The sequence below is a fragment of the Lipotes vexillifer genome, unplaced genomic scaffold (genome assembly GCF_000442215.2).
Source record: "Lipotes vexillifer unplaced genomic scaffold, Lipotes_vexillifer_v1.1 scaffold24, whole genome shotgun sequence".
NCBI classification, from domain to species: domain Eukaryota; kingdom Metazoa; phylum Chordata; class Mammalia; order Artiodactyla; family Lipotidae; genus Lipotes; species Lipotes vexillifer.
Window position 1 is genome coordinate 2,031,101 of NW_006782914.1, and position 23,401 is coordinate 2,054,501.

General features: G+C 36.2%; 1 protein-coding gene across 1 annotated transcript in view; it reads left to right on the forward strand.

Annotated features, from left to right (window-relative positions):
- Positions 1-23,401, forward strand: part of FAM227B (family with sequence similarity 227 member B) — a 286,042-nt gene that overhangs the window by 232,064 nt on the left and 30,577 nt on the right. Inside the window, exons 13-14 of the mRNA XM_007455562.1 lie at positions 10,344-10,441; positions 13,136-13,296. Of these exons, the coding sequence (XP_007455624.1) occupies positions 10,344-10,441; positions 13,136-13,296 (259 nt within the window). The remainder of the gene's footprint in view (positions 1-10,343; positions 10,442-13,135; positions 13,297-23,401) is intronic.

Consider the following 23,401-nt stretch of genomic DNA (forward strand, 5'->3'; position numbering starts at 1 on the left):
GGTCATATCCAAAAAATTCATTGCTAAGGCCATTATTAAGGAGATTTTTTCCTAAGTTTTCTTCGAAGAGTTTTACAGTTTTGAGTCTTACATTTAAGTCTTAAATTCATTTTCAGTTGACTTTCATGTATGATGTTAAGATAAAGGTTGAATCTCATTCTTTTCTGCATGTGGCTATCCAGCCATTCCAACACCATTTTTTGAAGAGACTGTCTTTTCTCCATTGTGTATTCTTGGTGTGTTTGTCAAAAATTAGTTAACTACATATTATTTGGGGGCTCTCTATTCTGTTCCATCAGTCTATATATCTGTTTTAAATCCAGTACCATACTTTTCTGATTACTATAGCTTTGCAATATAATTTGAAATCAGGAAATGTGGTGATGCCTCCAACTTTGTTCTTTCTCGAGAATGCTTTGGCTGTTTGGACTCTTTTGTGGTTCTATAAGAATTTTAGAATTATTTGTTCTATTTCTGTTGAGGAAATTTCCTTCTATACCTGTTTATGAGAGTTTTTATTGTGAATAAATGTTGAACTTTGTCAAATACTTTCTCAGCATCTATTGAACTGATCGTGTGGTTTTTATCTTTAATTATGCTCATGTGGTATAACACATTAATTGATTTGCTTATAATAAGCCAAACTTGCATCACAGGTATGGATCTCACTTCATCATGGTGTGTAATCTTTTTGATGTGTGGTTGAATTTTGTTTGATAGTATTTTATTTAGAAATTTTGCATCTAGGCTTATCAAAGATATTGGCTTATAGTTTTCTTCTGTTGTCTTTGTCTGGCTTTGGTATCGGGGTAATGCTGACCTCATAAAATGAGTTTGAAAGTGTTCCCTCTTCTACCTTTTGGAAGAATTTTAAAGGATTGTTATAAATTTTCATTTAATGTTTGGTAGTATTCAGCCATGACCTTATCTTGTCCTATGCTTTCCTTTGTTGGGAGATTTTTATAATTACCACTTTAATCTCCTAATTTGCTATTGGTCTGTTCAGGCTATCTAGTTCTTCTCAAAGCAATGTTGGTAGTTGTAGGTTTATAGGAAATTATTTTTTTCTTTTAGGTTATCTAATTTGTTGGCATTTGTTGTTCATAGTAGTGTTTTATGACTCTTTGTATTTCTATGGTACCAGTTATAACATCTCTTTCATTTCTGACTTGAGTCCTCTCTGTTTTTTTCTTAGTCAATTTTGTTTATCTTTTCAAAAAACCAGCTCTTAGTTTCATGGATCTTTTTTTATTGTCTTTTTAGTCTCTATTTCCTTTATTTACACTGTGATCTTTATTTCCTTCCTTCTAGTAACTTTGGGATTAGTTTGTTCTTCTTTTTCTTGTTTCTTGAGGTGTAAGTTAATTTTGCTTATTTCACATTGTCCTTGTTCCTTAACGTAGGCACTTATTGCTATGAATTTCCCTCTTAGAACTGCTTTTGATACATCACATATGTTGTGGTTTGTTGTATTTCCATTTTCATCTGTCTCAATATATTTTTTATTTCTCTTTTAATGTCTTCTTTGACCCATTAGTTGTTCAGTAGCATGTTGTTTAATCTCCACATATTTATGAAATATCCAGTTTTCTTCTTGTAATTGATTTCTAGTTTCACACCATTGTGATCAGAAAAGATGTTTGATATGATGTCAGTCTTCTTAAATTTATTAAAACATGTTCTGTGGCCTAATATATGGTCTATCCTGGAGACTATTCCATGCGTGCCTTAGAAGAATGTGTATTTTATTGCTTTTGGATAGAATGTTCTGTGTATGTCTGTTAAGTCCCTCTGTTCTAACGTGTAGTTTAGGTCAAAGTTTCCTTACTGATTTTCTGTCTAACTGATCTATCCATTGATAAAAGTGGGGTATTAAAGTTCCCTACTAGTATTGGATTGCTGTCCATTTATCCCTTAAAGTCCATTAATATTTGCTTTATATATTTAGGTGAGCCTATGCTAAGAACATAAATATTGAGGGCCGGGGGGAACATGGCAGAAGAGTAAGGCACGCAGATCACCTTCCTCCCCACAGATACATCAGAAATACATCTACACATGGAACAACTCCTACAGAACACCTACTGAAGGCTGGCAGAAGACCTCAGACCTCCCCAAAGGCCAGAAACTCCCCACGTACCTGGGTAGGGCAAAAGAATAAACAGAGACAAAAGAATAGGGATGGGACCTGCACCAGTGGGAGGGAGCCATGAAGGAGGAAAGTTTCAACACACTAGAAACCCCATCATGGGCAGAGACTGCAGGTGGTGGAGGGGGGAAGCTTCGGAGCCGTGGAGGAGAGCCCAGCAACAGGGGTGCAGAGGGTAAAGCGGAGAGATTCCCGCACAGAGGATCGGTGCCGACCGGCACTCACCAGCCCGAGAGGCTTGTCTGCTCACCTGCCGGGACGGGCGGGGCTGGGAGCTGAGGCTTGGGCTTCGGTTGGAGGACAGGGACAGGACTGGGTTTGGCGGCGTGAACACAGCCTGAAGGGATTAGTGCACCACGGCTAGCCTGGAGGGAGTCCGGGGAAAAGTCTGGACCTGCCAAAGAGGCAACAGACTTTTTCTTCCCTCTTTGTTTCCTGGTGCGGGAGGAGAGGGGATTAAGAGCGCTGCTTAAAGGAGCTCCAGAGACGGGCGCGAGCCACAGCTAAAATCGCGGACAACAGAGACAGACATGAGACGCTAAGGCTGCTGCTGCCGCCACCAAGAAGCCTGTGTGTGAGCACAGGTCACTCTCCACACCTCCGTTCTGGGGAGCCTATGCAGCCTGCCATTGCCAGGGTCCCAGAATCCAGGGACAACTTCCCTGGGAGAACGCACAGCACGCCTCCGGCTGGTGCAACATCATGCTGGCCTCTGCCGCCGCAGGCTCGCCCCACACTTCATACCCCTCCCTCCCCCCAGCCTGAGTGAACCAGAGCCCCCAAATCAGCGACTCCTTTAACCCTGTCCTGTCTCAGCGAAAAACAGATGACCTCCGGCGACCTACACGCAGAGGCGGGGCCAAATCGAAAGCTGAGCCCAGGGAGCTGTGTGAACAAAGAAGAGAAAGGGAAATCTCTCCCAGCAGTCTCAGGAGCAGCACATTAAACATCCACAATCAACTTGATGTACCCTACATCTGTAGAATAACTGAATAGACAACGAATCATCCCAAATTGAGGAGGTGGACTTTGAGAACAAGATTTATTATTTATTCCCCTTTTCCTCTTTTTGTGAGTGTGTATGTGTATGCTTCTGTGTGAGATTTTGTCTGTATAGCTTTGCTTTCACCATTTGTCCTAGGGTTCTATCTGTCCATTTTTTTTTCTTTTTTTCACTTTATAAAAAAAATTTTTTCCTTAATACTTATTTTTTTATTTTAATAACTTGATTTTATTTTACCTTACTTTATTTTATGTTCTTTCTTTCTTTCTTTCTTTTTCTTTCTTTCTTTCTTTCTTTCTTTCTTTCTTTCTTTCTTTCTTCTTTCTTTCTTTCTTTCTTTCTTTCTTTCTTTCTTTCTTTTTTTTCTTTCTTTCTTTCTTTCTTTCTTTCTTTCTTTTTTTTCTCCCTTTTATTCTGAGCTGTGTGGGTGAAAGGCTCTTGGTGCTGCAGCCAGGAGTCAGTGCTGTTCCTCTGAGGTGGGAGAGCCAACTTCAGGACACTGGTCCACAAGAGACCTCCCAGCACCACATAATATCAAACGGTGAAAATCTCCCAGAGATCTCCATCTCAACACCAACACCCAGCTTCACTCAATGACCAGCAAGCTACAGTGCTGGACACCCTGTGCCAAACAACTGGCAAGACAGGAACACAACCCCACCCATTAGCAGAGAGGCTGCCTAAAATCATAATAAGTCCACAGACACCCCAAAACACACCACCAGACATGGACATGCCCACCAGAAAGACAAGATGCAGCCTCATCCACCAGAACACAGGCACTAGTCCCCTCCACTAGGAAGCCTACACAACTCACTGAACCAACGTTAGCCACTGGGGACAGACACCCAAACAACGGGAACTACGAACCTGCAGCCTGCAAAAAGTAGACCCCAAACACAGTAAGTTAAGCAAAATGAGAAGACAGAAAAACACACAGCAGATGAAGGAGCAAGATAAAAACCCACCAGACCTAACAAATGAAGAGGAAATAGGCAGTCTACCTGAAAAAGAATTCAGAATAATGATACTAAAGATGATCCAAAATCTTGGTAATAGAATAGAGAAAATGCAAGAAACATTTAACAAGGACCTATAAGAACTAATGATGAAACAAGTAACGATGAACAACACAATAAATGAAATTAAAAGATACTCTAGAAGGGATCAATAGCAGAAAAACTGGAGCAGAATAACGGATAAGTGACCTGGAAGACAAAATAGTGGAAATAACTACTGCAGAGCAGAATAAAGAAAAAAGAATGAAAAGAACTCAGGACAGTCTTAGAGACCTCTGGGACAACATTAAACACACCAACATTCGAATTATAGGGGTTCCAGAAGAAGAAGAGAAAAAGAAAGGGACTCAGAAAATATTTGAAGAGATTATAGTTGAAAACTTCCCTAATATGGGAAAGGAAATACTTAATCAAGTCCAGGAAGCACAGAGAGTCCCATACAGGATAAATCCAAGGAGAAACACGCCAAGACACATATTAATCAAACTGTCAAAAATTAAATACAAAGAAAACATATTAAAAGCAGCAAGGGAAAAACAACAAATAGCACACAAGGGCACCCCCATGAGGTTAACAGCTCATCTTTCAGCAGAAACTCTGCAAGCCATAAGGGACTGGCAGGACATATTTAAAGTGATGAAGGAGAAAAACCTACAACCAAGATTACTCTACCCAGCAAGGATCTCATTCAGACTGACAAAGGATTAATCTCCAATTACAGACAAGCAAAAGCTGAGAGAGTTCAGCACCACCAAACCAGCTTTACAACAAATGCTAAAGGAGAAAATATTTGCAAATGAATCAACTGACAAAGGATTAATCTCTAAAATTTACAGGCAGCTCATGCAGCTCAATAACAAAAAAATAAACAACCCAATCCAAAAATGGGCAGAAGACCTAAATAGACATTTCTCCAAAGAAGATATACAGACTGCCAACAAACACATGAAAGAATGCTCAACATCATTAATCATTAGAGAAATGCAAATCAAAACTACAATGAGATATCATCTCACACCAGTCAGAATGGCCATCATCAAAAAATCTAGAAACAATAAATGCTGGAGAGGGTGTGGAGAAAAGGGAACACTCTTGCACTGCTGGTGGGAATGTGAGTTGGTTCAGCCACTATGGAGAACAGTATGGAGGTTCCTTAAAAAACTACAAATAGAACTACCATATGACCCAGCAATCCCACTACTAGGTATATACCCTGAGGAAACCAGAATTCAGAAAGAGTCATGTACCAAAATGTTCATTGCAGCTCTATTTACAATAGCCCGGAGATGGAAACAACCTAAGTGCCCGTCATCGGATGAATGGATAAAGAAGATGTGGCACATATATACAATGGAATATTACTCAGCCATAAAAAGAAACGAAATTGAGCTATTTGTAATGAGGTGGATGTACCTAGAGTCTGTCATACAGAGTGAAGTAAGTCAGAAAGAGAAAGACGAATACCGTATGCTAACATATATATGGAATTTAAGAAAAAAAATGTCATGAAGAACCTAGGGGTAAGACAGGAATAAAGATACAGACCTACTAGAGAATGGACTTGAGGATATGGGGGTGGGGGGAGGGTAAGCTGTGACAAAGTGAGAGAGTGACATGGACATATATACACTACCAAATGTAAAATAGATAGCTAGTGGGAATCAGCTGCATAGCACAGGGAGATCAGCTCGGTGCTTTGTGACCACCTAGAGGGGTGGGATAGGGAGGGTGGGAGGGAGGGAGATGCAAGAGGGAAGAGATATGGGAACATATGTATATGTATAACTGATTCACTTTGTTATAAAGCAGAAAGTAACACACCATTGTAAAGCAATTATACTCCAATAAAGATGTGAAAAAAAAATAAAAAGTATAGTGACAACATCAAATGCTGGTGAGTACGTAGAATAATTATATCACATCACTGGTGGGAAAATAAAATGGTTTAGGCACTGTGAGAAAACAAACAAACAAACAAAAAAGAACATAAATATTTACAAATGTTATATCCTCTTGTTGAAATGACTCCTTTATCATATAATGGCCTTCTTTATTTCTTATTAGAGTCTTTGCCTTAAAGTCTGTTTTCCCTGATAAAAGTGTAGGTATCCAAGTTTCTTTTTGTTTCCATTTTCATGGAATATTTATTTCCATGCCTTCACTTATCTATGTGTTTCCTTACATGTGAAGTGAATGTCTTGTAGGCAGTGTATACATTGGTCTTGTTTTTTTTTGTTTTGTTTTGTTTTTAATCTGTTTAGCCACTCTGTATCTTTTGATTGGGGAACTTAGTCCATTTACATTTAAAGTAATTATTGTTATGTATGTACTCTTTACTATTTTGTTAATTGTTTTCTGGCTGTTTTTAAATTCCTTTCTTCTTTTCTTGCTCTCCTCATTTGTGACTTGGTGATAATTTTTAGTGGCATGCTTAGATTCCTTTCTCTTTATCTTTTATGTATCTACTATAATGTTTTGCTTTGTGATTACCATGAGGCTTACATAAAATAACGTATCTATAACAGTCTATTTTAAGTTGACAAGTTAAGTTCAAACACATTTTAAAGCTCTACATTTTTACTCCTCCCACTTGTTTTGTTTTTGATGTCACAGTTTCTTTTTATCTTGCATATTCATTAACAAATTATAGTAGTTGTAGTTATTTTTACTACTTTTGTCTTTTAACCCTTGTACTAGAATTATAAGTGATTAACTCATCACCTTTGTAACATTAGATTTTTCTGAATTTTACTATGTGTGTACCTTTACCAGTGAGATTTGTACTTTCATATATTTTTCTGTTTCTGATTAGCACTTTCATTTCAGCTTAAAGAAGTCCCTTCAGCATTTCCTGGAAGGCCAGTTTAGTGGTCATAAATTCCTTCACCTTTTGCTTGTCTGGAAAACTATTTGAAAACTATTTATCTCTCCTTCAATTCTGTAGGACAACTTGGCTGAGTAGAGAATTCTTGGTTAGTAGGTTTTGTTTGTTTGTTTTGTTTTGTTTTGTTTTCAGCACTTTGAATATATTGTGCCACTTCCTTCTGGCCTGCAAAGTTTCTGCTGAAAAACCTGCTGATAGTCTTATGGAGGGTTCCTTTCCACATAACAAGTTGTTTTTCTGTTGCTGCTTTTAAGATTCTCTCCTTGTCTTTAAGTTATGACAGTTTAATTATAATGTGTCTTGGTGTGGGTCTCTTTGGCTCATATTATTTGGAACTCTCTAGGCTTTCTAGATCTGGATGCCTATTTCCTTCCCCAGGTTAGGGAAGTTTTCAGCTGTTATTTCTTCAAATAAATGTTCTGTCCCTTTTTCTCTCTCTTCTCCTTTTAGGACCCCTATAATGCAAATGTTGGTCTGTTTAATGTCCCACAAGTCGCTGAATCTATCTTCACTTTTTAAATTTTTTTTTCTTTTTACTTTGATTGGATGAATTCCATTGCCTTGTGTTTGAGTTTGCTAATTCTTTTTTCTGGCTTCATCTAGCCTGCTGTTGATCCCCTGTAATGTATTTTTCAGTGCAGGTATTCTTCAGCTCTGTGATTTCTGTTTGGTACTTTCTTATATTTTCTATTTCTGTTGAAACTATCATTCTGTTCATGCATTGTTCTCCTGACCTCAGTGAGCATCTTTTTTTTTATTATTTAATTTTTTAACTAATTAACATTTTTTCTGTTTCTGTAGTTTATTGATATATAATATTATATATGGCCTGCATGAAGTTTAATTTTGCTAAGATATATGAGTTATTCGCATCTCAGAAAGACTATTAGAATAAAAACTACAAAAGTGGATAAAGGTAACCATACTTACTTGCGTAAGTGTCTCCCTTTTACGAGATGTAATATCCCTAAAATAAAAAGGGGGTAATTATGAAAATGAAATTTTCCCAGCGTCGGTGTAGTAAGACTGGAATATTTTGTCACTAGTGAAATTTCTAAAGACTTAATAAGAACAGTTGAGACATACGTTCTCATAGTTTTATCAAGTAGAGTCAATATTGGTGTTTCCGGTGACCTTCCCCAGCATTCAGAGATGCTGAGAACAGAGGAGATATAAAAACTATAATCAGGGACAAAATTAATATTTTTACCTAAAACAAATCAACAGATTAGAGGAATGCAGGGGGGAAAAAGCTAGTAAATTCAGTGATTTTAAGATTACTTATTACTCTTATATCAGGGTGGGGTTTTCCCTTTACATAGGATTTTTTCTTTGACTCTTTTACTTCTAAACTTTCTTTGCTTTGTGTGTTTCATTAATCTCTTACTTTTTATGTCTATTGCTGTTACTCCAAGCCTAGAATCTTTGCCTGATATTAATCTGTTGGCAGTAATTTTACAACAAAGTTCAAGCAATCTTCTAAGGCTTTTATTGTGGGTATGGTAGACATGTAGAGGTCCTTTTGTCATTAGTAACATATCTGTTCATAGTGACTAGAAGTTAAGTAATAGCACCTAAATATGTATTTAAGAATGATTCAAAATTGAGTATGTTTTATTTTTAATCATTCCTCCCAAAAGGAATATTTTTATCCATTTCTTATTTACCTTTTCAGTGTTTCTTTATACAAATGAAGGCAAATACAATAGATATTTGCCTTATTCTTATTCTTTCCCTTTTACACTGAATGTCGTATATCGTATACATTCTTTCCCGTTTACACTGAGTAGTATATTTTATATATTGTATACATTCAATCAAGTAATATACTCTCTTCACTGTTCTGCAACTTGCTTTCCTCACTTTATGATATGAGCTGAAGATATCTTCACATCTGTATGGAGATCTTTTTTTTAACAGCTTTTAACAGCTTGTAGTATTCCATCAAATAGGAGTGCCATAGTTTTTTCAACCAGTACCTGACTGCTAAATGCACAGGTTGTTTATAATCTCTAAATTTTACATATTATGCTATAATCATTAAACCTGTACATATATTTTTTGTGTTTATGTAGGAGATTGTGTAGAATATATTCTCAGGAGAGGGATTGCTGAGTCAAAGAAAAATGTCTGTATTATTAGCAGATATTGTCAGATTCTTCTCCGTAATGGGTTGTATGCTTTTGAGCAAGTTTTAAAGTAGGGAAATTATATGGTTCATTACTCTTGCCCATTCTAACTCCCAACTTAATCTAACTTTGGTTCCACTCAAAATTTTAGAATACAGGTTCCTTGCTAACTAGTTCTTTAATCTCTGCCAGAGATAAATGCCTACTTGCCTCCAGTATTTCAAGCTAGTATCTAATATCTTTTAATGGGTAATGTCAAAAATCAATTCAAGTGACTTTCTTCAACTCTTCTAGCTTTGTCATCAACATCACAATCTGTAGATCTGATTTGTCTACCTGGTAATGTAATAATTGTCAGTGCCAGAATCTAGTACAAACTTCTCAGCTCACCTGTTTTCTCTGCTCTACATTAAGATATCCTTAATAATTAGCATATGCTTTTAGGCTGACTGACATGGCTGATTAAATCATATAGTTCTCCTTTAAGACAATACTCCCTGGGTAGCCTCATGCATATTTACACTGGTTGCAATGAAAAATTACCAAGTCTTTCCTTATCTGGGTATGTTTCAGTATATGGAAAAGGTAGACTCTAGCATGCAGAGACCTAAGCCTCCTATTGCATTTAACTAGAGGGTCATGGAAAGAGCTCTGAAATCAGAAGCAAAAGACCTAGGTCTGCATCCTCTTCCTGTACTGTTTTTTTTTTTTTTAATTACAGCTTTATTGATGTAGTTCATATACCATACAATTCACCCATTTAAAGAATACAATTCAGTGGTTTTTATTAGATTCATAGATGTGAACAACTATCACCTTAGAGCAAGACTTACTCTTAGAAAAAGTCATAGAGTTTCCTTAACTTTAGTTTTCTAATCTGTAAGTTGTGGGAAATGTTACTTAGCTCATAAAATGGTTTGTGAGGATGATGTGAAATAGTGTACATGAATGAATTTGAAAACTCTAAAGCCCTGTTAGGTAAAATGAGATGGAATATTCATTTCCTCTGACTGGGGCAAGCTATAACAATATCCTAACCTTCTCTCATACATTTTTACCTCTCTGCATGTTTAAGGTGCATTGCTAGGAAAAAGAAGGGGTATCATGCCTTTTGTGAAGAAAGAAAGAATTTAAGAAAATATTTTATTTTCTGTTTTAGATATAGACTTCGATATGACAAAAATTTTAAAGAATCCAGAAGGATATACAATGCCCGCATCCAAGGAAGAATCAAGATTATCAGGACTACCAACAAAGGTTTGGAGTATAATAATTATAAAAAGTGTCCTTCTTTAATTTCCAATATAATTAATTGAACAGTTTCACATGGACAATGTTGGTTATTATGCTCTTGATATATATTTTAGAAAAAATTAATAATCAGAAGAGATTTATTGGAGAGATTAATCTTAATATTAAAGTCATATTTATTTCTGAAACTATCGTCATCTCTAAGGAAAACGAATAACGTTTATCTTTTCCTCATACTTCTGGCACTGCTTCTCCTTGGGTTGACATACAGACATGGCTCTGATCTCAATAAGCATCAAAGTGCAGAAAAAACTTCAATGGCATTTTCAACAGTGGTTGACCTGTCCCCACCTCTTAAACCATGGTCCCGGAATAAATGACCATATATAGGTACTGTTGATCTTAAGTCTTGAATACTTGCTTTCTTCACATTTTTGAAGGTGCCTCCCAAACAGAGAGCCTATGGATTTGCCACCTTGTGTTGCTTTAGCCAAGATTTGATGAGACCGTTGGCTTGAACTTCTGAATTTGATCTCTTAACTTGTTAGCCAATTGGGTTTTAAATCTGTTGCAGTCTTTTTTGTTAAAATTTTGTCTGAATTATCTAGTCAAGTCTGACCGTTATTTTAAATTTTAAATTATGCCTATTACAAAAACCACTTTCTGAAAGTCAGTATTCATATATTTCCTGGTCTTTAATAATCCAGGTATATAGAATCTCCTCCAACCTTCACAGTGCTGCCAAGGATGTCCGTACTTAGGATAGAAATTGGCAACTCTAGGAGTCCATTTGGGATAGATGGCAATATTGCACCATCTTGACTGCAGGGGGCGGGAGGAAGGGGAGTGCATTCTATTACTTTTCCTTGATTGCTAAATTTAGAAATCAAGGAAATGTAACAGAAATTGTATATCTTATCTTCAGCAAGCACTAAAAATGGTCTTTAATAGTTTGTTTACAAGTTGAAGAAATATGGACAGATGGATTTGTAACTGACAATAACTTTTTTCAGATATCACGATTAAAAGATAGAAAGCAAATTGCAGATATGTCTTTGGTAGTACACCATATTGCTGCATCATTGGCCCTGTCTCATGCACAATATTTTATCAACAACTTTGATAAAAATATGGTTGCCATTTTTCATTAGCCATGTAGAAGTCATAAAACCTGGAAGAATTATGAATATATTGGATGACCAAAAGTTTACAACAGTCTGGGGTAACAGGCCTGATCTTAGAAGATAAACTGTTACTGTGGAAAAAGTATAGAGGTCCAGAATTACAACTGCATAAGTATAGGTTAATAAAGCCTTGCCTTGGAGGCCTCTGAAAAGATTTGGGAATCGCTTTTAACAGTAAGCTCTGTATATGTCAAAAGTAGAACGTTGTTGACCCCAAAATCTACTGTATTCATGGGCTGTTTAGACATGTGGAATCTACTCTGTGCTGATTAGACAATAATTGTGTATTACGTTCATTCTGGAGCCCTGCTTTCAATCTGCTCTTGCCTGATTGAACTATGCTTAAAAAAAAATCATAGTTTCTCATAGAGGAAGAAGGATCTGTGTACTGTGGTTTTCTTAGTTTAAAAACTGGTAACTGCAGAAAAAGAACAGGAATGTCTGTTTCTAAAAATTCAGTAAGATAGAGTTTCTATCTTATAATACACCAGGCAAAAGCCAGGAAAATGCTTGGTGCGGTTTTGCATGCAAGTTTTAAGATCAGACTAGGTATAACCTGATGTGAATTGTCATGGGAGACTATGGTGAAGTAAATGATTTACATCACAGAAAAAACAGCTGATATTGACATCGTTTTCACCATCAAAGAACTGCTTTTGATTACAATATTACCACTATTTGAAATAATTTTGGAGCAGCTATGAATGAGTACAATGAAAAATTGACCATAAGCAAACAAAACACAAGATAATTTTACATATCAGTAAAAACAAATGAGAATAAAATCTTACTTCCCCACAAGAAGTGGAATCAACAATAAATCTCTCATCTAGGCATTATAAAAATTGAGGAAAGACTTAATATATGAGTAGTTGCTATACTTGCATCCCACAAGTCAATAGTAGAATATTGGAGCAATTATAATTATGGTGATTGTTTCCTTGACGCAGAATTCGTGGTCAAAGTTTCTTTCATCAGCACTGTGATGGGCTTCTAGCCTCTTTGTTCTGATGAGAAGTCACCTTGTTAACCTTATTGGGGTTCTCTTATATGTTGTTTTTCTCTTGCTGCTTTTGAGATTTTTCTTTTTGTCTTTGTCTTTCAACACTTTGACTATGACGCATCTAGATGTGAATTTATCCTACTTGGAGTTAAGCTTCTTGGATGTGTTTTTCATAAAACTTGGAAAGTTTCAGTCATTATTTCTTCATATTTTTTCCTGCCCCTTTTTCTGGGGCTCTGCTCATTCTTTTCTCTTTCTATTCTTCAGATAGAATGATGTCTATTGGCCTGTCTTCATGCTAAAAGACTAGCAGAGCCTTACTGCACATACTCATAGTCTCATACTTTAGTAAATTACTTTAATTAAGATGCCTTGAAGAATTTCCCTTTATTTGTTTTAATATACCAAATAATAATTGTATTTATGGTTATAATGCAGTTATATTTTATTTACCGTTCTTTAAAAACACACAAAGGTAATAATTGATTCATTTTTTTTTCCTACCCCTTACAGTCCCATTATAGCAGTAGTGGCCCAGAGTTTAAGCGTGTTCTCTTCAAATTTGGAGGTCAGAGTCCACTGATTTTATATTATCTTAAGATGCATGAGCTAGCTGGTATTTCTAAAGCCCCTAGACAAGTCAAGATTAAACTCACTGAAATATTGAAAGAACCATATCCTTTTTTAAGCTTTGCTTTAATATGATGTTTCCAAAATATTCAAAACTTTTAACTTTTTTTAATGTCTCAGTTAAGAAAAAAATTTTAAGGCATTTTGTAACTAATGCTTTACTTAGCATTTAATTACATTCAAAACTTTTCATAGCATGTTTGGCTAAAAGTATTTTCTCTTTTAGTTCTAAGGCTGTGATTTTACATGTAAGAAAAATAAAACAAACATAAAACCCAGGAACTTAAAAAACCGGTATATTTAGCTCTTTAGTAAAAGACTATTTTTACAACTTTACTATTCAGTGTTCAGTTTCAAATATTTGTCAGAACTGTGGGTCATGGACTTCTAGGTTTCTCCAGAAGGAAGTTTCAAATGTGCCTTAGCTATGTAATCATTTGTTCTTTTGAAAAGTTATTAGAAAGCTTAATGTATAAACTATAATATAAATGAAATTGGAGCTCTTTGGTTGTAGCAGGGGTATCTGTTTACATTCTTGTGCCCCCTCTGCATAACCCATCCTGGCCCAGGTCTCCCCAGGGACTTGGATGAACCCCAAGAGATCCAGTACAGTGGTCTCCAAACTGGGGTATACACAGCTCTGGGTGGAAAATAAATAAATAAATATATATATATATATATATTTTTTTTTTCTATCTTTAAAAATAAAAAAGAAGTTGCACTTTACTAATATTTAGTAGACAGTTACCCTCACTCAGTTGATATTTCAGTCTGCACTCTACTCTTTGAGGGATAGTAATAGCATGTTTGCTCTTATGTTGTCTGAGTTTCACAACATATTGCTGTTTTCTTTGGGTGGTTAAGAAGATTTATATATTATATCATTTGGTTTAACTAAATTGACACTTAACTAGTGGACCAATAGCTTTAAAAGTTTTCTGAAAAGAAATATTACTCAGCCATAAAAAAAGAACAAAATAATGCCATTTGCAGCCACATGGATGGATCTAGAGATTGTCGTATTGAGTGAAGTAAGTCAGACAGAGAAAGACAAATATCATATGATATTGCTTATATGTGGAATCTAAAAAAATGGTACAAATGAACTTTTTTACAAAACAGAAATAGAGTCACAGATGTAGAAAAGAAACTTATAGTTACCAAGGGGAAAAAGGGGGTGGGATAAATTGGGAGATTGGGATTGACATATACACACTACTATATATAAAATAGATAACTGATAAGAACCTACTGTATAGCACGGGGAACTCTATACTTTGTAATGACCTATATGGGAAAAGAATCTAAAAGAGAGTGGGTATCTGTATATGTATAACTGATTCACTTTGCTGTGGAGAAAAAACTAACACAGCATTGTAAATCAACTATACTCCAATAAAAATTAATTTAAAAAATAAAAAGCATTTGTTCAAAACAAAGAACGGTGTGGTATATATACACAATGGAATACTACTCAGCCATAACAAAGAATGAAATAATGCCATTTGCAACAACATGGATGAACCTAGAAATTATCACACTAAGTGTAGTAAGCCAGACAGAGAAAAGACAAATATCATATGATATCACTTACCTGTGGAATCTGAAAAATGATACAAATGAACTTATTTACACCACAGAAATATACTCACAGACATAGAAAACAAACTTATGGTTACCAAAGGGGAAAAGTGGGGGGTCATGAACTAGGAGTTTGGGAATAACATATACACACTTATATATATAAAATAGTAAACAACAAGGACATACTGTATAGCACAGGGAACTATACTCAATATTTTGTAATAACCTATAATGGGAAAGAATCTAAAAAAGAATACATATGTGTGTGTGTGCGTGTGTGTATGTGTGTGTGTGTTTGTATCTGAATCACTTTGCTGTACACCTAAAACTAACACAATATTGTAAATCAACTATATTTCAATAAAAATTTTTTTAAAAAGGAAAAAAGAAATAGTCTCCTGAAAAGAAACTTTGGATTGATTATAATATTTATAATGCAAGAATAATTTTTTTTAAAAAACACAGAGTGATATTTCCTCTATTCCTTGAAGGAGCTCTTTTTCAGCTACACTAAGAGACAAAATTAATGGTGATCTAATCAGTTCTGCCAAGATGTAGGCCAAAAAAAAATAAACATTTTCAAAAATATCAATTGAAATATGGACATACATCATTATTATAAACAGTGAACCTAGCCCTAAGTGTATGTTATACTTTTCAATATTAGCAAATGATAGTATGATGCCAGTTTAATCTGCAAGGCATTTATAAACCAACTGTCTAGACATCAATATAAATCTCTATAATTTGAGGATAAAAGGTTTGGTGTACCAAAAATAAATGTAGTGTTAAATTTGATTTTTTTAATATTTTATTTCATCTCACTGTTTTCTATCCATAGACTGCAAATCTTTTATAATATGCATAGTATATAAATACAGATTGATATGTATATAATTTATAAATTTAAAATTATATCTATGAGGGAGTGTGCTCACATAGCTTTTACTCATGGGATACATGATCCAGGAAGTGTGGAGAACACTGCGCTAGAAGATTCTCAAAATTCTTCCCAGGACACTTCTCCCATATTTCAGTCAAGACAACCTCCAGAGTCTCACTGACCACAGGCACATGGAATTAACTTGGATGGCTCTGGAACACAAGGAGAAAGCAAACTACAGAGCTAAATCAGTCTGTTTTGAGACTTGTAACTTAAGGATTTTCATCAACCTTGGATTATTCAAACAAATGGTTAAATACAAAATTTTTAGATGTCTAGAAGTGAAATTTGAAAGGTATGAAAACCATTCATAATAGATTACTTTTATTTTTAACTAATTTTATTGTGATTATAAAAATATCAGTCTTTGTGTTTATATTTCTGATGGGCATGGATTTGTCCAACAACAATACAAGGATTCATAACACCAGTTCACTGAGAATGTGGGAAGAGTATGAGTACATGTGGGGGAGGGGAAAGGAGGAAATGGATATCTAGAGCATGAAATCTTTTAGGAGAGTATTTCATTCCATAAAGATTGGAAAGAAATCACCATTTAGAAAGTAATGGGTCTGGACAAACTATAATTCAAAAAGATAAATGCACTATTATGTTCATAGCAACACTATTCACAATAGCCAAGACGTGGAAACAACCTAGGTGTCCATCGACAGATGAATAGATAAAGAAGATGTGGTACATATATACAATGGAATGCTACTCAGCCATAAAAAGAATGAAATAATGCCATTTGCAGCAAGTTAGATGGACCTAGAGATTATCATACTAAGTGAAGTAAGCAGAAAGAGAAAGACAAATACCATATGATACCACTTATATGTGGAATCTAAAATAGAACACAAATGAACTTATCTATGAAACAGGAACAGACTCACGGACATAGAGAACAGACTTGCGGTTGTTGGGGGCGAGGGGTGGTGGTGCTGGAGGGAGGATTGGGAGTTTGGGATTAGCAGATGTAAACTATATATTATATATAGTATGGATAAACAACAAGGTGCTACTGTATAGCACAGGGAACTATATTCAATATGCTGTGATTAAACCATAATGGAAAAGAATATGAAAAATAATGTGTATATATGTATAACTAAATCACTTTGCTGTGCAGCACAAATTAACACAACATTGTAAATCAACTACACTTCAATAAAATAAATTTATAAAAAGAAAGAAAGAAAGTAATGGGGCTTTCCATGATGCTTTCTGAGCTCGTAAAATGTAATGCCCGCTGATAAGAAAAAATATTCCTAGATCTAATGATGAACAAAGTGATAATAATGCCTCACATTCATCAGCACTTTACAATTTTTCAAAACATTTATTGAATCTCCCTATGTATCATTGCAAGAAATGACAAGACTCCTGGGACAGTGGACAGAGCAGGCACCCATCACAGCCACTTTATGGATGAGGGAACCAAAGCTCAAAGAGGGTAAGTAGCTTACCCAGGTGATTCATGCAGCAGAGCTGGCAACAGAGTCTACCATTCCCTGAGCCATGCATACTTTTCTGACATGACAATCCAGGCTAGAATTCTCCTTGAGCGTGATACTAGTGGTTGGTGGCAGAGCCCAGTAATGTTTTCTCCAAGACCTTTTTTCTAAAATATTTTTCTTTTTTTTAATTTATTTTTTATTGAAGTATAGTTGATTTACAATGTTGTGTTAATTCCAAGAACTTGATAGCTGCTAATGAAATTTGTGTCCAGAGTTCTATCTATGATGACTGTATGATCACTGAATTTATCTCTTTCTCACTGAAATTTTACATTGAAGCTATTCAGAATATAGAACATTTTAATTAGTTTTTCTCAGGGCTTACTGGAGTCCTCTGGCTTTCCTGAAGTGGAAAAATAACACTTTTTAGCTAATGCATCTATGCAGAGTGAAGGAATAGGAGAAAGTAGAGAAAGTGGAGGAGTTAAATAACAAAAAAGACAAATACAATTCATCACATTTGGGGTTGGCAGACTCTAAAATGGTCCCCAATGATCCCCGCCTTCTGGTTCATGCCCTTGTGTAATTCCCTCCCATTGGGTATGGGCTGAACCTATGACTTGCTTCTAACAAATAGGATATGGCAAACATAATGGAATATCACTTCTGAGATTCAGCTACAAAAAGACTGACATCAGTCCTGCTCGACAATTTTTTTTTTTTTTTTTTTTTTTTTTTTTACTCTGCTGGCACACAATGTGGCTGGGCCACTGAAGAGGTTTTTTTTTTTGAGGTACGGGGGCCTCTCACTGCTGTGGTCTCTCCTGTTGTGGAGCACAGGCTCCAGACACGCAGGCTCAGCAGCCGTGGCTCACGCGCCCAGCCGCTCCGCAGCATGTGGGATTTTCCAGGACCGGGGCACAGACCCACATCCCCTGCATCGGCAGGCAGACTCTCAACCACTGCGCCACCAGGGAATCCCTGACAGGACTTTTAACGTACACTTATAAGGAAAATAATGAACTTTTTTTACCAGATAATGTACATTAAATCATTATTAGTAGAAAATTTGAATTTTTTAATGAATAGTCTTTGAATTTCTTTTTTAAAAACTTGATTACTTAGTACTAGAGTTATGAGTAAAACTAAAAAGAAAAACTGACTTCTAGGACCCAGAGCTGAATGTGTAGTATGTTTTTAAACTGGGAAGAATCTTGTGCAAAATATATTTGGAGCTCCTAATTTTCCCATCTTACATTGCCTGCATTTTTGTAAACTACCTCAGCTCCTTTATGTATTGAGAGTAAACTACCAAATGCCCAAAAGTCTAATAATTATTTTACATGTTTCACAAATTATTTACTTAAAAAGAAAAAAAAAAGGAAGACTCAGGAGCAAAATGTTGTGTCTCATTAAAAAGTAAAGTTTATAGGCTGTATCTGTATTTCTAACTTGAGTTTAGAATGTTCGTTCATATTTTTTTTGCAGTTTGGGAAAAATCTGAACTTAAGGCAGTGTCACAATGAGACTATTGTGTTACTGTAGACACATGCTCCCACCATCACACACATATACAGACTTTTTAACATGTAAAAACTGTCCGGAGTCAGATAATTCAACTCTATAATTAAAAATAATATGGGATATATCAACATTTATCCCAGCATAAAAATAAAAGCTATACGAAGAAACCATCTGTTGTGAATTATGTGTGACGTGGGAGAAGCAAATAGTCGAGGAAAAACAGAAAAGAAAGAAACCCTGAGACTCGTATAAGATCACCAGCTCTGTATAACACTCCGTCTTCACACAGAATCTAGTGGGAAACTCTTTAGAGCCATGTGCAACTTCCTTTCACTTTTATAACTTTTACTTTTATAAAAAGATTTCCAATAATCTTTGTCACACATGCATATATAGATTTTTTTTCTCACTAATATGTGAATAACAACTTGCGAGTTGTTACTAAAAGTTACTATGAATGGTATTTTTCATTTCAGGTCAGCTACGTTTCAAGTTAATTAACATATACTAAGGATTTGGTAATCAGATTTTTAAAAGGATACATTAGCTTAAAGACAAATGTCTGAAAAAAACTTCTAATCCAGAACCATTTTATCTAGTGTTTTTTCCAGTAAAGACAGGATAAAATACATTTTTCCCTCAATCCTAAAGCTCTCAGGATGAAATGAATAGGAAAGCCTACACTGCCAGAAAGTTTGTTCCATTATTTATGAGATTGTACCCCCAAAATCTAACCCTCACTTTCCTCAGCTTCAAAAATAGGGATATGGATATTATAATATCATCTGTTAATGAGACCTTTCAGATAATAGAAACCAGATGTTAGCTTCCTGGAGTGGGAGGTCTTTTTTAAAATACTTTTTGTTGAAAACACCCAGCCCTAAAAACCCTGTGGCAACACAGACTCCCTCTACCAAAACACGAGGGAGGACTGATATTTCCTCTAGTTGTCTGCAAAGAGGTAAAACAGGCTGGGGAGCAGAGGAGAATGGAGAGGGGAGATGAGGAAGTAGAGAGGAAACCTAAAAACCTTAGTTGCATGGAAGAGGCCCCTTCAGCAGTATAGGGAAAAAATTTAATTTGAGCCCAGATTTGAGCCTATATTCTCCATGTGTATCAAGCAGATGGATTGGGCTATATAAGTTTTAAGTCTTTTTGAATCCTGAGATTTGTGATTCTGTTGGAGGAATTTGACTTTCCACTCCATTGGTGGTTGAATTGGTAAATAGTTCAAATTTTCACTGAAATGACAACCTTCTCATTTTGTCAGGTCATTGTAAAACCATGTTCTTCTGAGGCTACAGTAAGAAAAAGAATGCATAGGCACCATTTTTCCCATTCACAACTGTCAGTTCCCCTAAAGGACCACCAGAATAACCTGTTGACCAAGAAAAGCTAAGTTTAATAGATTTATTGTAGTAAAAAAGAACAACAATTTAACAGAGCTTTAATAGTGTCTCAAAATGGATAAATTCAGGAATGACATTTGTAGGGTTTTAGGACCTAAGTTGGATGATTTTGAGGCAGGTTGTGCAAGCTGAGAAACTGCTTGGGATTGGGCAGAGTTTAATATTATAATTTTGGACTAGTGGGCCCAGTGAAGCAAGGGTCTTGAAGTAAGCTTTGATGTGCAAGCTATTTTAGCTGATTCAAAGTCTTATCTTTCAGGAAAAAGCATTTTCTGGAGCAAGTTGTAGGTTATTTTTGCTTATTCTCAGTGTTGTTAAACACAGGGACAGAAAAAAGTATGCATGGCCCCCCATTTTTTAACACAGGGACAGGAGTGACATCAGCATCATGGCTGAATAAGACATCATGTTGCCCCTCAATGACAACAATTTGGCATACATCCACGGACAAAAAATGCCCTTGTAGGAGTTGTGGGATCCTGTACCATTTGCCAAGGGATCTGAGAGGAGGGTCACCCACATGTGCATCATGTAATAGGCATGCAGATTTCTGTCCTAGCTGTGGAACTTGTAGTGGCCTATGAACCAACTCTAGCGCCTCTCGACCACAGTCCAAGAACCCCTGGAAAACACTGTCATGGGCAGTCACCTATAGATGAGAGAGCCCTTGTGGAAGTCCAGCCTTCCAGAAGAGAAATTTCAGCACACCACTGAAACAAAAAAAATACAAGTGTAGATGCATAGGAAAGGATAACAGGAACAGTTTAACTTCACCTCTCCCCCAAGGCAGCACAGCTTAGGTCCAAGAGAGATCTTCTCAGCCCGTGATTTCTTGCGTGGGGGAAAGTGAGAGCAAATTAGGGACGACCTGGCTTCCCAAGCAGTGTGGTTGCTGCCAAAGAGGCTTGTTTCTCTATTCCCCATTCAGAGTACTGAATGATGAGCTTCATGACTTAGGGGTTGGAAAGAGGCTAGGAGAATTGTAGATAGAACTTTCAGAGGGCATTAAAGGGATGCAGATTCTACTAACCATGTCATAGACTCTACCAAGAAGCTTGCTCATGAGCCCCTGAGGACACGTCACCCATAGATACCCCCAGCTAGCCCATAGACACCCCCAGTGCTCCATGAACCCCACTCACATACATTCTCACCCTGTCACCAGCTCCCTGTGCACACTCCCAATAGCAACAGCAAAAGAAAGCTTTGGCAGACAGCTAGTGAGTATACACAGAAAGTCTGTGCCAGCCCAAATCTGTGGGCCAGAGAGAGACCACAAACTTGAACTTATATGCCACCTTTGGGAAAGCAAAAGGAAGGCTGTCAGCACTTGGCCTGGTGTGTTAGCAGGGTAGAGAGATGACATAAAAGCTTTAAAATTCTGCCACTAAAGGGAGCAAGAAGTGTAAAACAGATGTATCCATAGAAGGTCTGAAAAGCCTCAGAATCCCTAGCAGAAGGTATTTATCTCCCAAAGGACGTTAGCAAAAACTAGAGGAGGTGACTGCTATTTCAAATGTGAAGACAGCAATGCAAAACTTCAAAGAACATAAAAAATTAAGGAAACATGACACCACCAATAGATCACAATGATTCTCCAGTAATTGATCCCAAAGATATGGAGATCTCAATTTACCTGATAAAGAATTCAAAAGAACTGTTTTAATGAAACTCAGTGAACTGCAAAAAAGCACAGAAAGATAATTCAATGGAATCAGGAAACAGTGAAAATCATGAACAAAATGAGAAGTTTAACAAAGATATAAAAATTATAAAAAAGAACCAAACAGAAATTCTGGAGCTGAAGAATACAATGAATGAGGTGAAAAAAAAAAAAAAAATTGTGATGGAGAGCATCAATAGCAGAATGGGTCAAGCAAAGAAAGAATCTGTGAGTTAGAAGACAGGAACTTTAAAATTACCCAGTCAGAGGAGAACAAAGAAGAAGAAATTGAAGAGTAAAGAAAGCTTACTTGATCTGTGGGATCCCATCAAAAGAAATAATCTACAAATTATTCGAGTTCCAAAAGAAGAGAGGGAGAATGGAGCACAGATCTTAATTAATAATGGCTGAGAACTTCTCAAATCTGGGAACATGTTTAGATATCCAAGTTCATGAAGCCCATAGGTCACCAAACAAATTCAACTTAAAGAAATCTTTGCCAAAGCACATCATAATAAAACTGTCAAAAATCAAAAACAAAGGGAGAATCTCCATTTTTAGTCTGCTTCCCCAAAAACCCAACCCAAGATAGTATATTTGTTTTGAGTATTATTTAACAAAGGGACAACAATGTTGGTTTCACTTCTCACCATTATAGAGAAAACAATCCACTGATTTCTCACTACTTTTCTTATGGATCCCTGATAGTCAACTAAATGGAAGCAGAGAAGAAAATGTATGGGAATTACATTTTTTAAAAATTCAACATTGTACTGTGGATCTCACTTGCCACCATGAAATGGGGCTACCTGCTCCAACAGTTTGGGCAGAATTGGCCAGATGGCTTCCCACATCTTTTAGAGTTCATGATCTAGAAGCAGGAGGGCTAAGTACTGAATTAGACTAACAATCCCATATCTAGTAGTCATTTTTGTGTTTAGGAGACATTTAAAACTCTAAATTTTGTATTCATTTAGAACCACTCATTGTGGCTCTAAGTAAGTACACTGCCTATGCAGTTCTTGTTTCTCCACTCTGTGAGTTCAAACAGATGCAAAGAAGGCTAACAAAAAATGATCTACACAATGGATAGTTTCTAAGTAAGAGGCAGGAGAGCCTATAAAAAAGAGCCATTCTTTTTTATGGCTGAGTAGTATTCCATTGTGTGTGTGTGTGTGTGTGTGTGTGCTTGCGTGCCACATCTCCTTTACCCATTCATCTGCTGATGGACACTTAGGTTGCTTCCATATCTTGGCCATTGTAAATAATGCTGCTATGAACATTGGGGTGCTTATATCTTTTTGAATTAGGGTGTTTGTTTATTTAGGACATATACCTAAGAGTGGAATTGCTGGGTCATATGGTAGCTGTATGTTTAGTTTTTTGAGAAAACTCCATACTATTTTCCACAGTAGCTGCACCAATTTACATTCTCACCAACAGTGTTCGAGCGTTCCCTTTTCTCCACATCCTCACCAACATTTGTTATTTCTGTTCTTTTTGATGATAGCCAATCTGACAGGTGTCAGGATATCTCATTGTGGTTTTGGTTTGTATTTTCCTGCT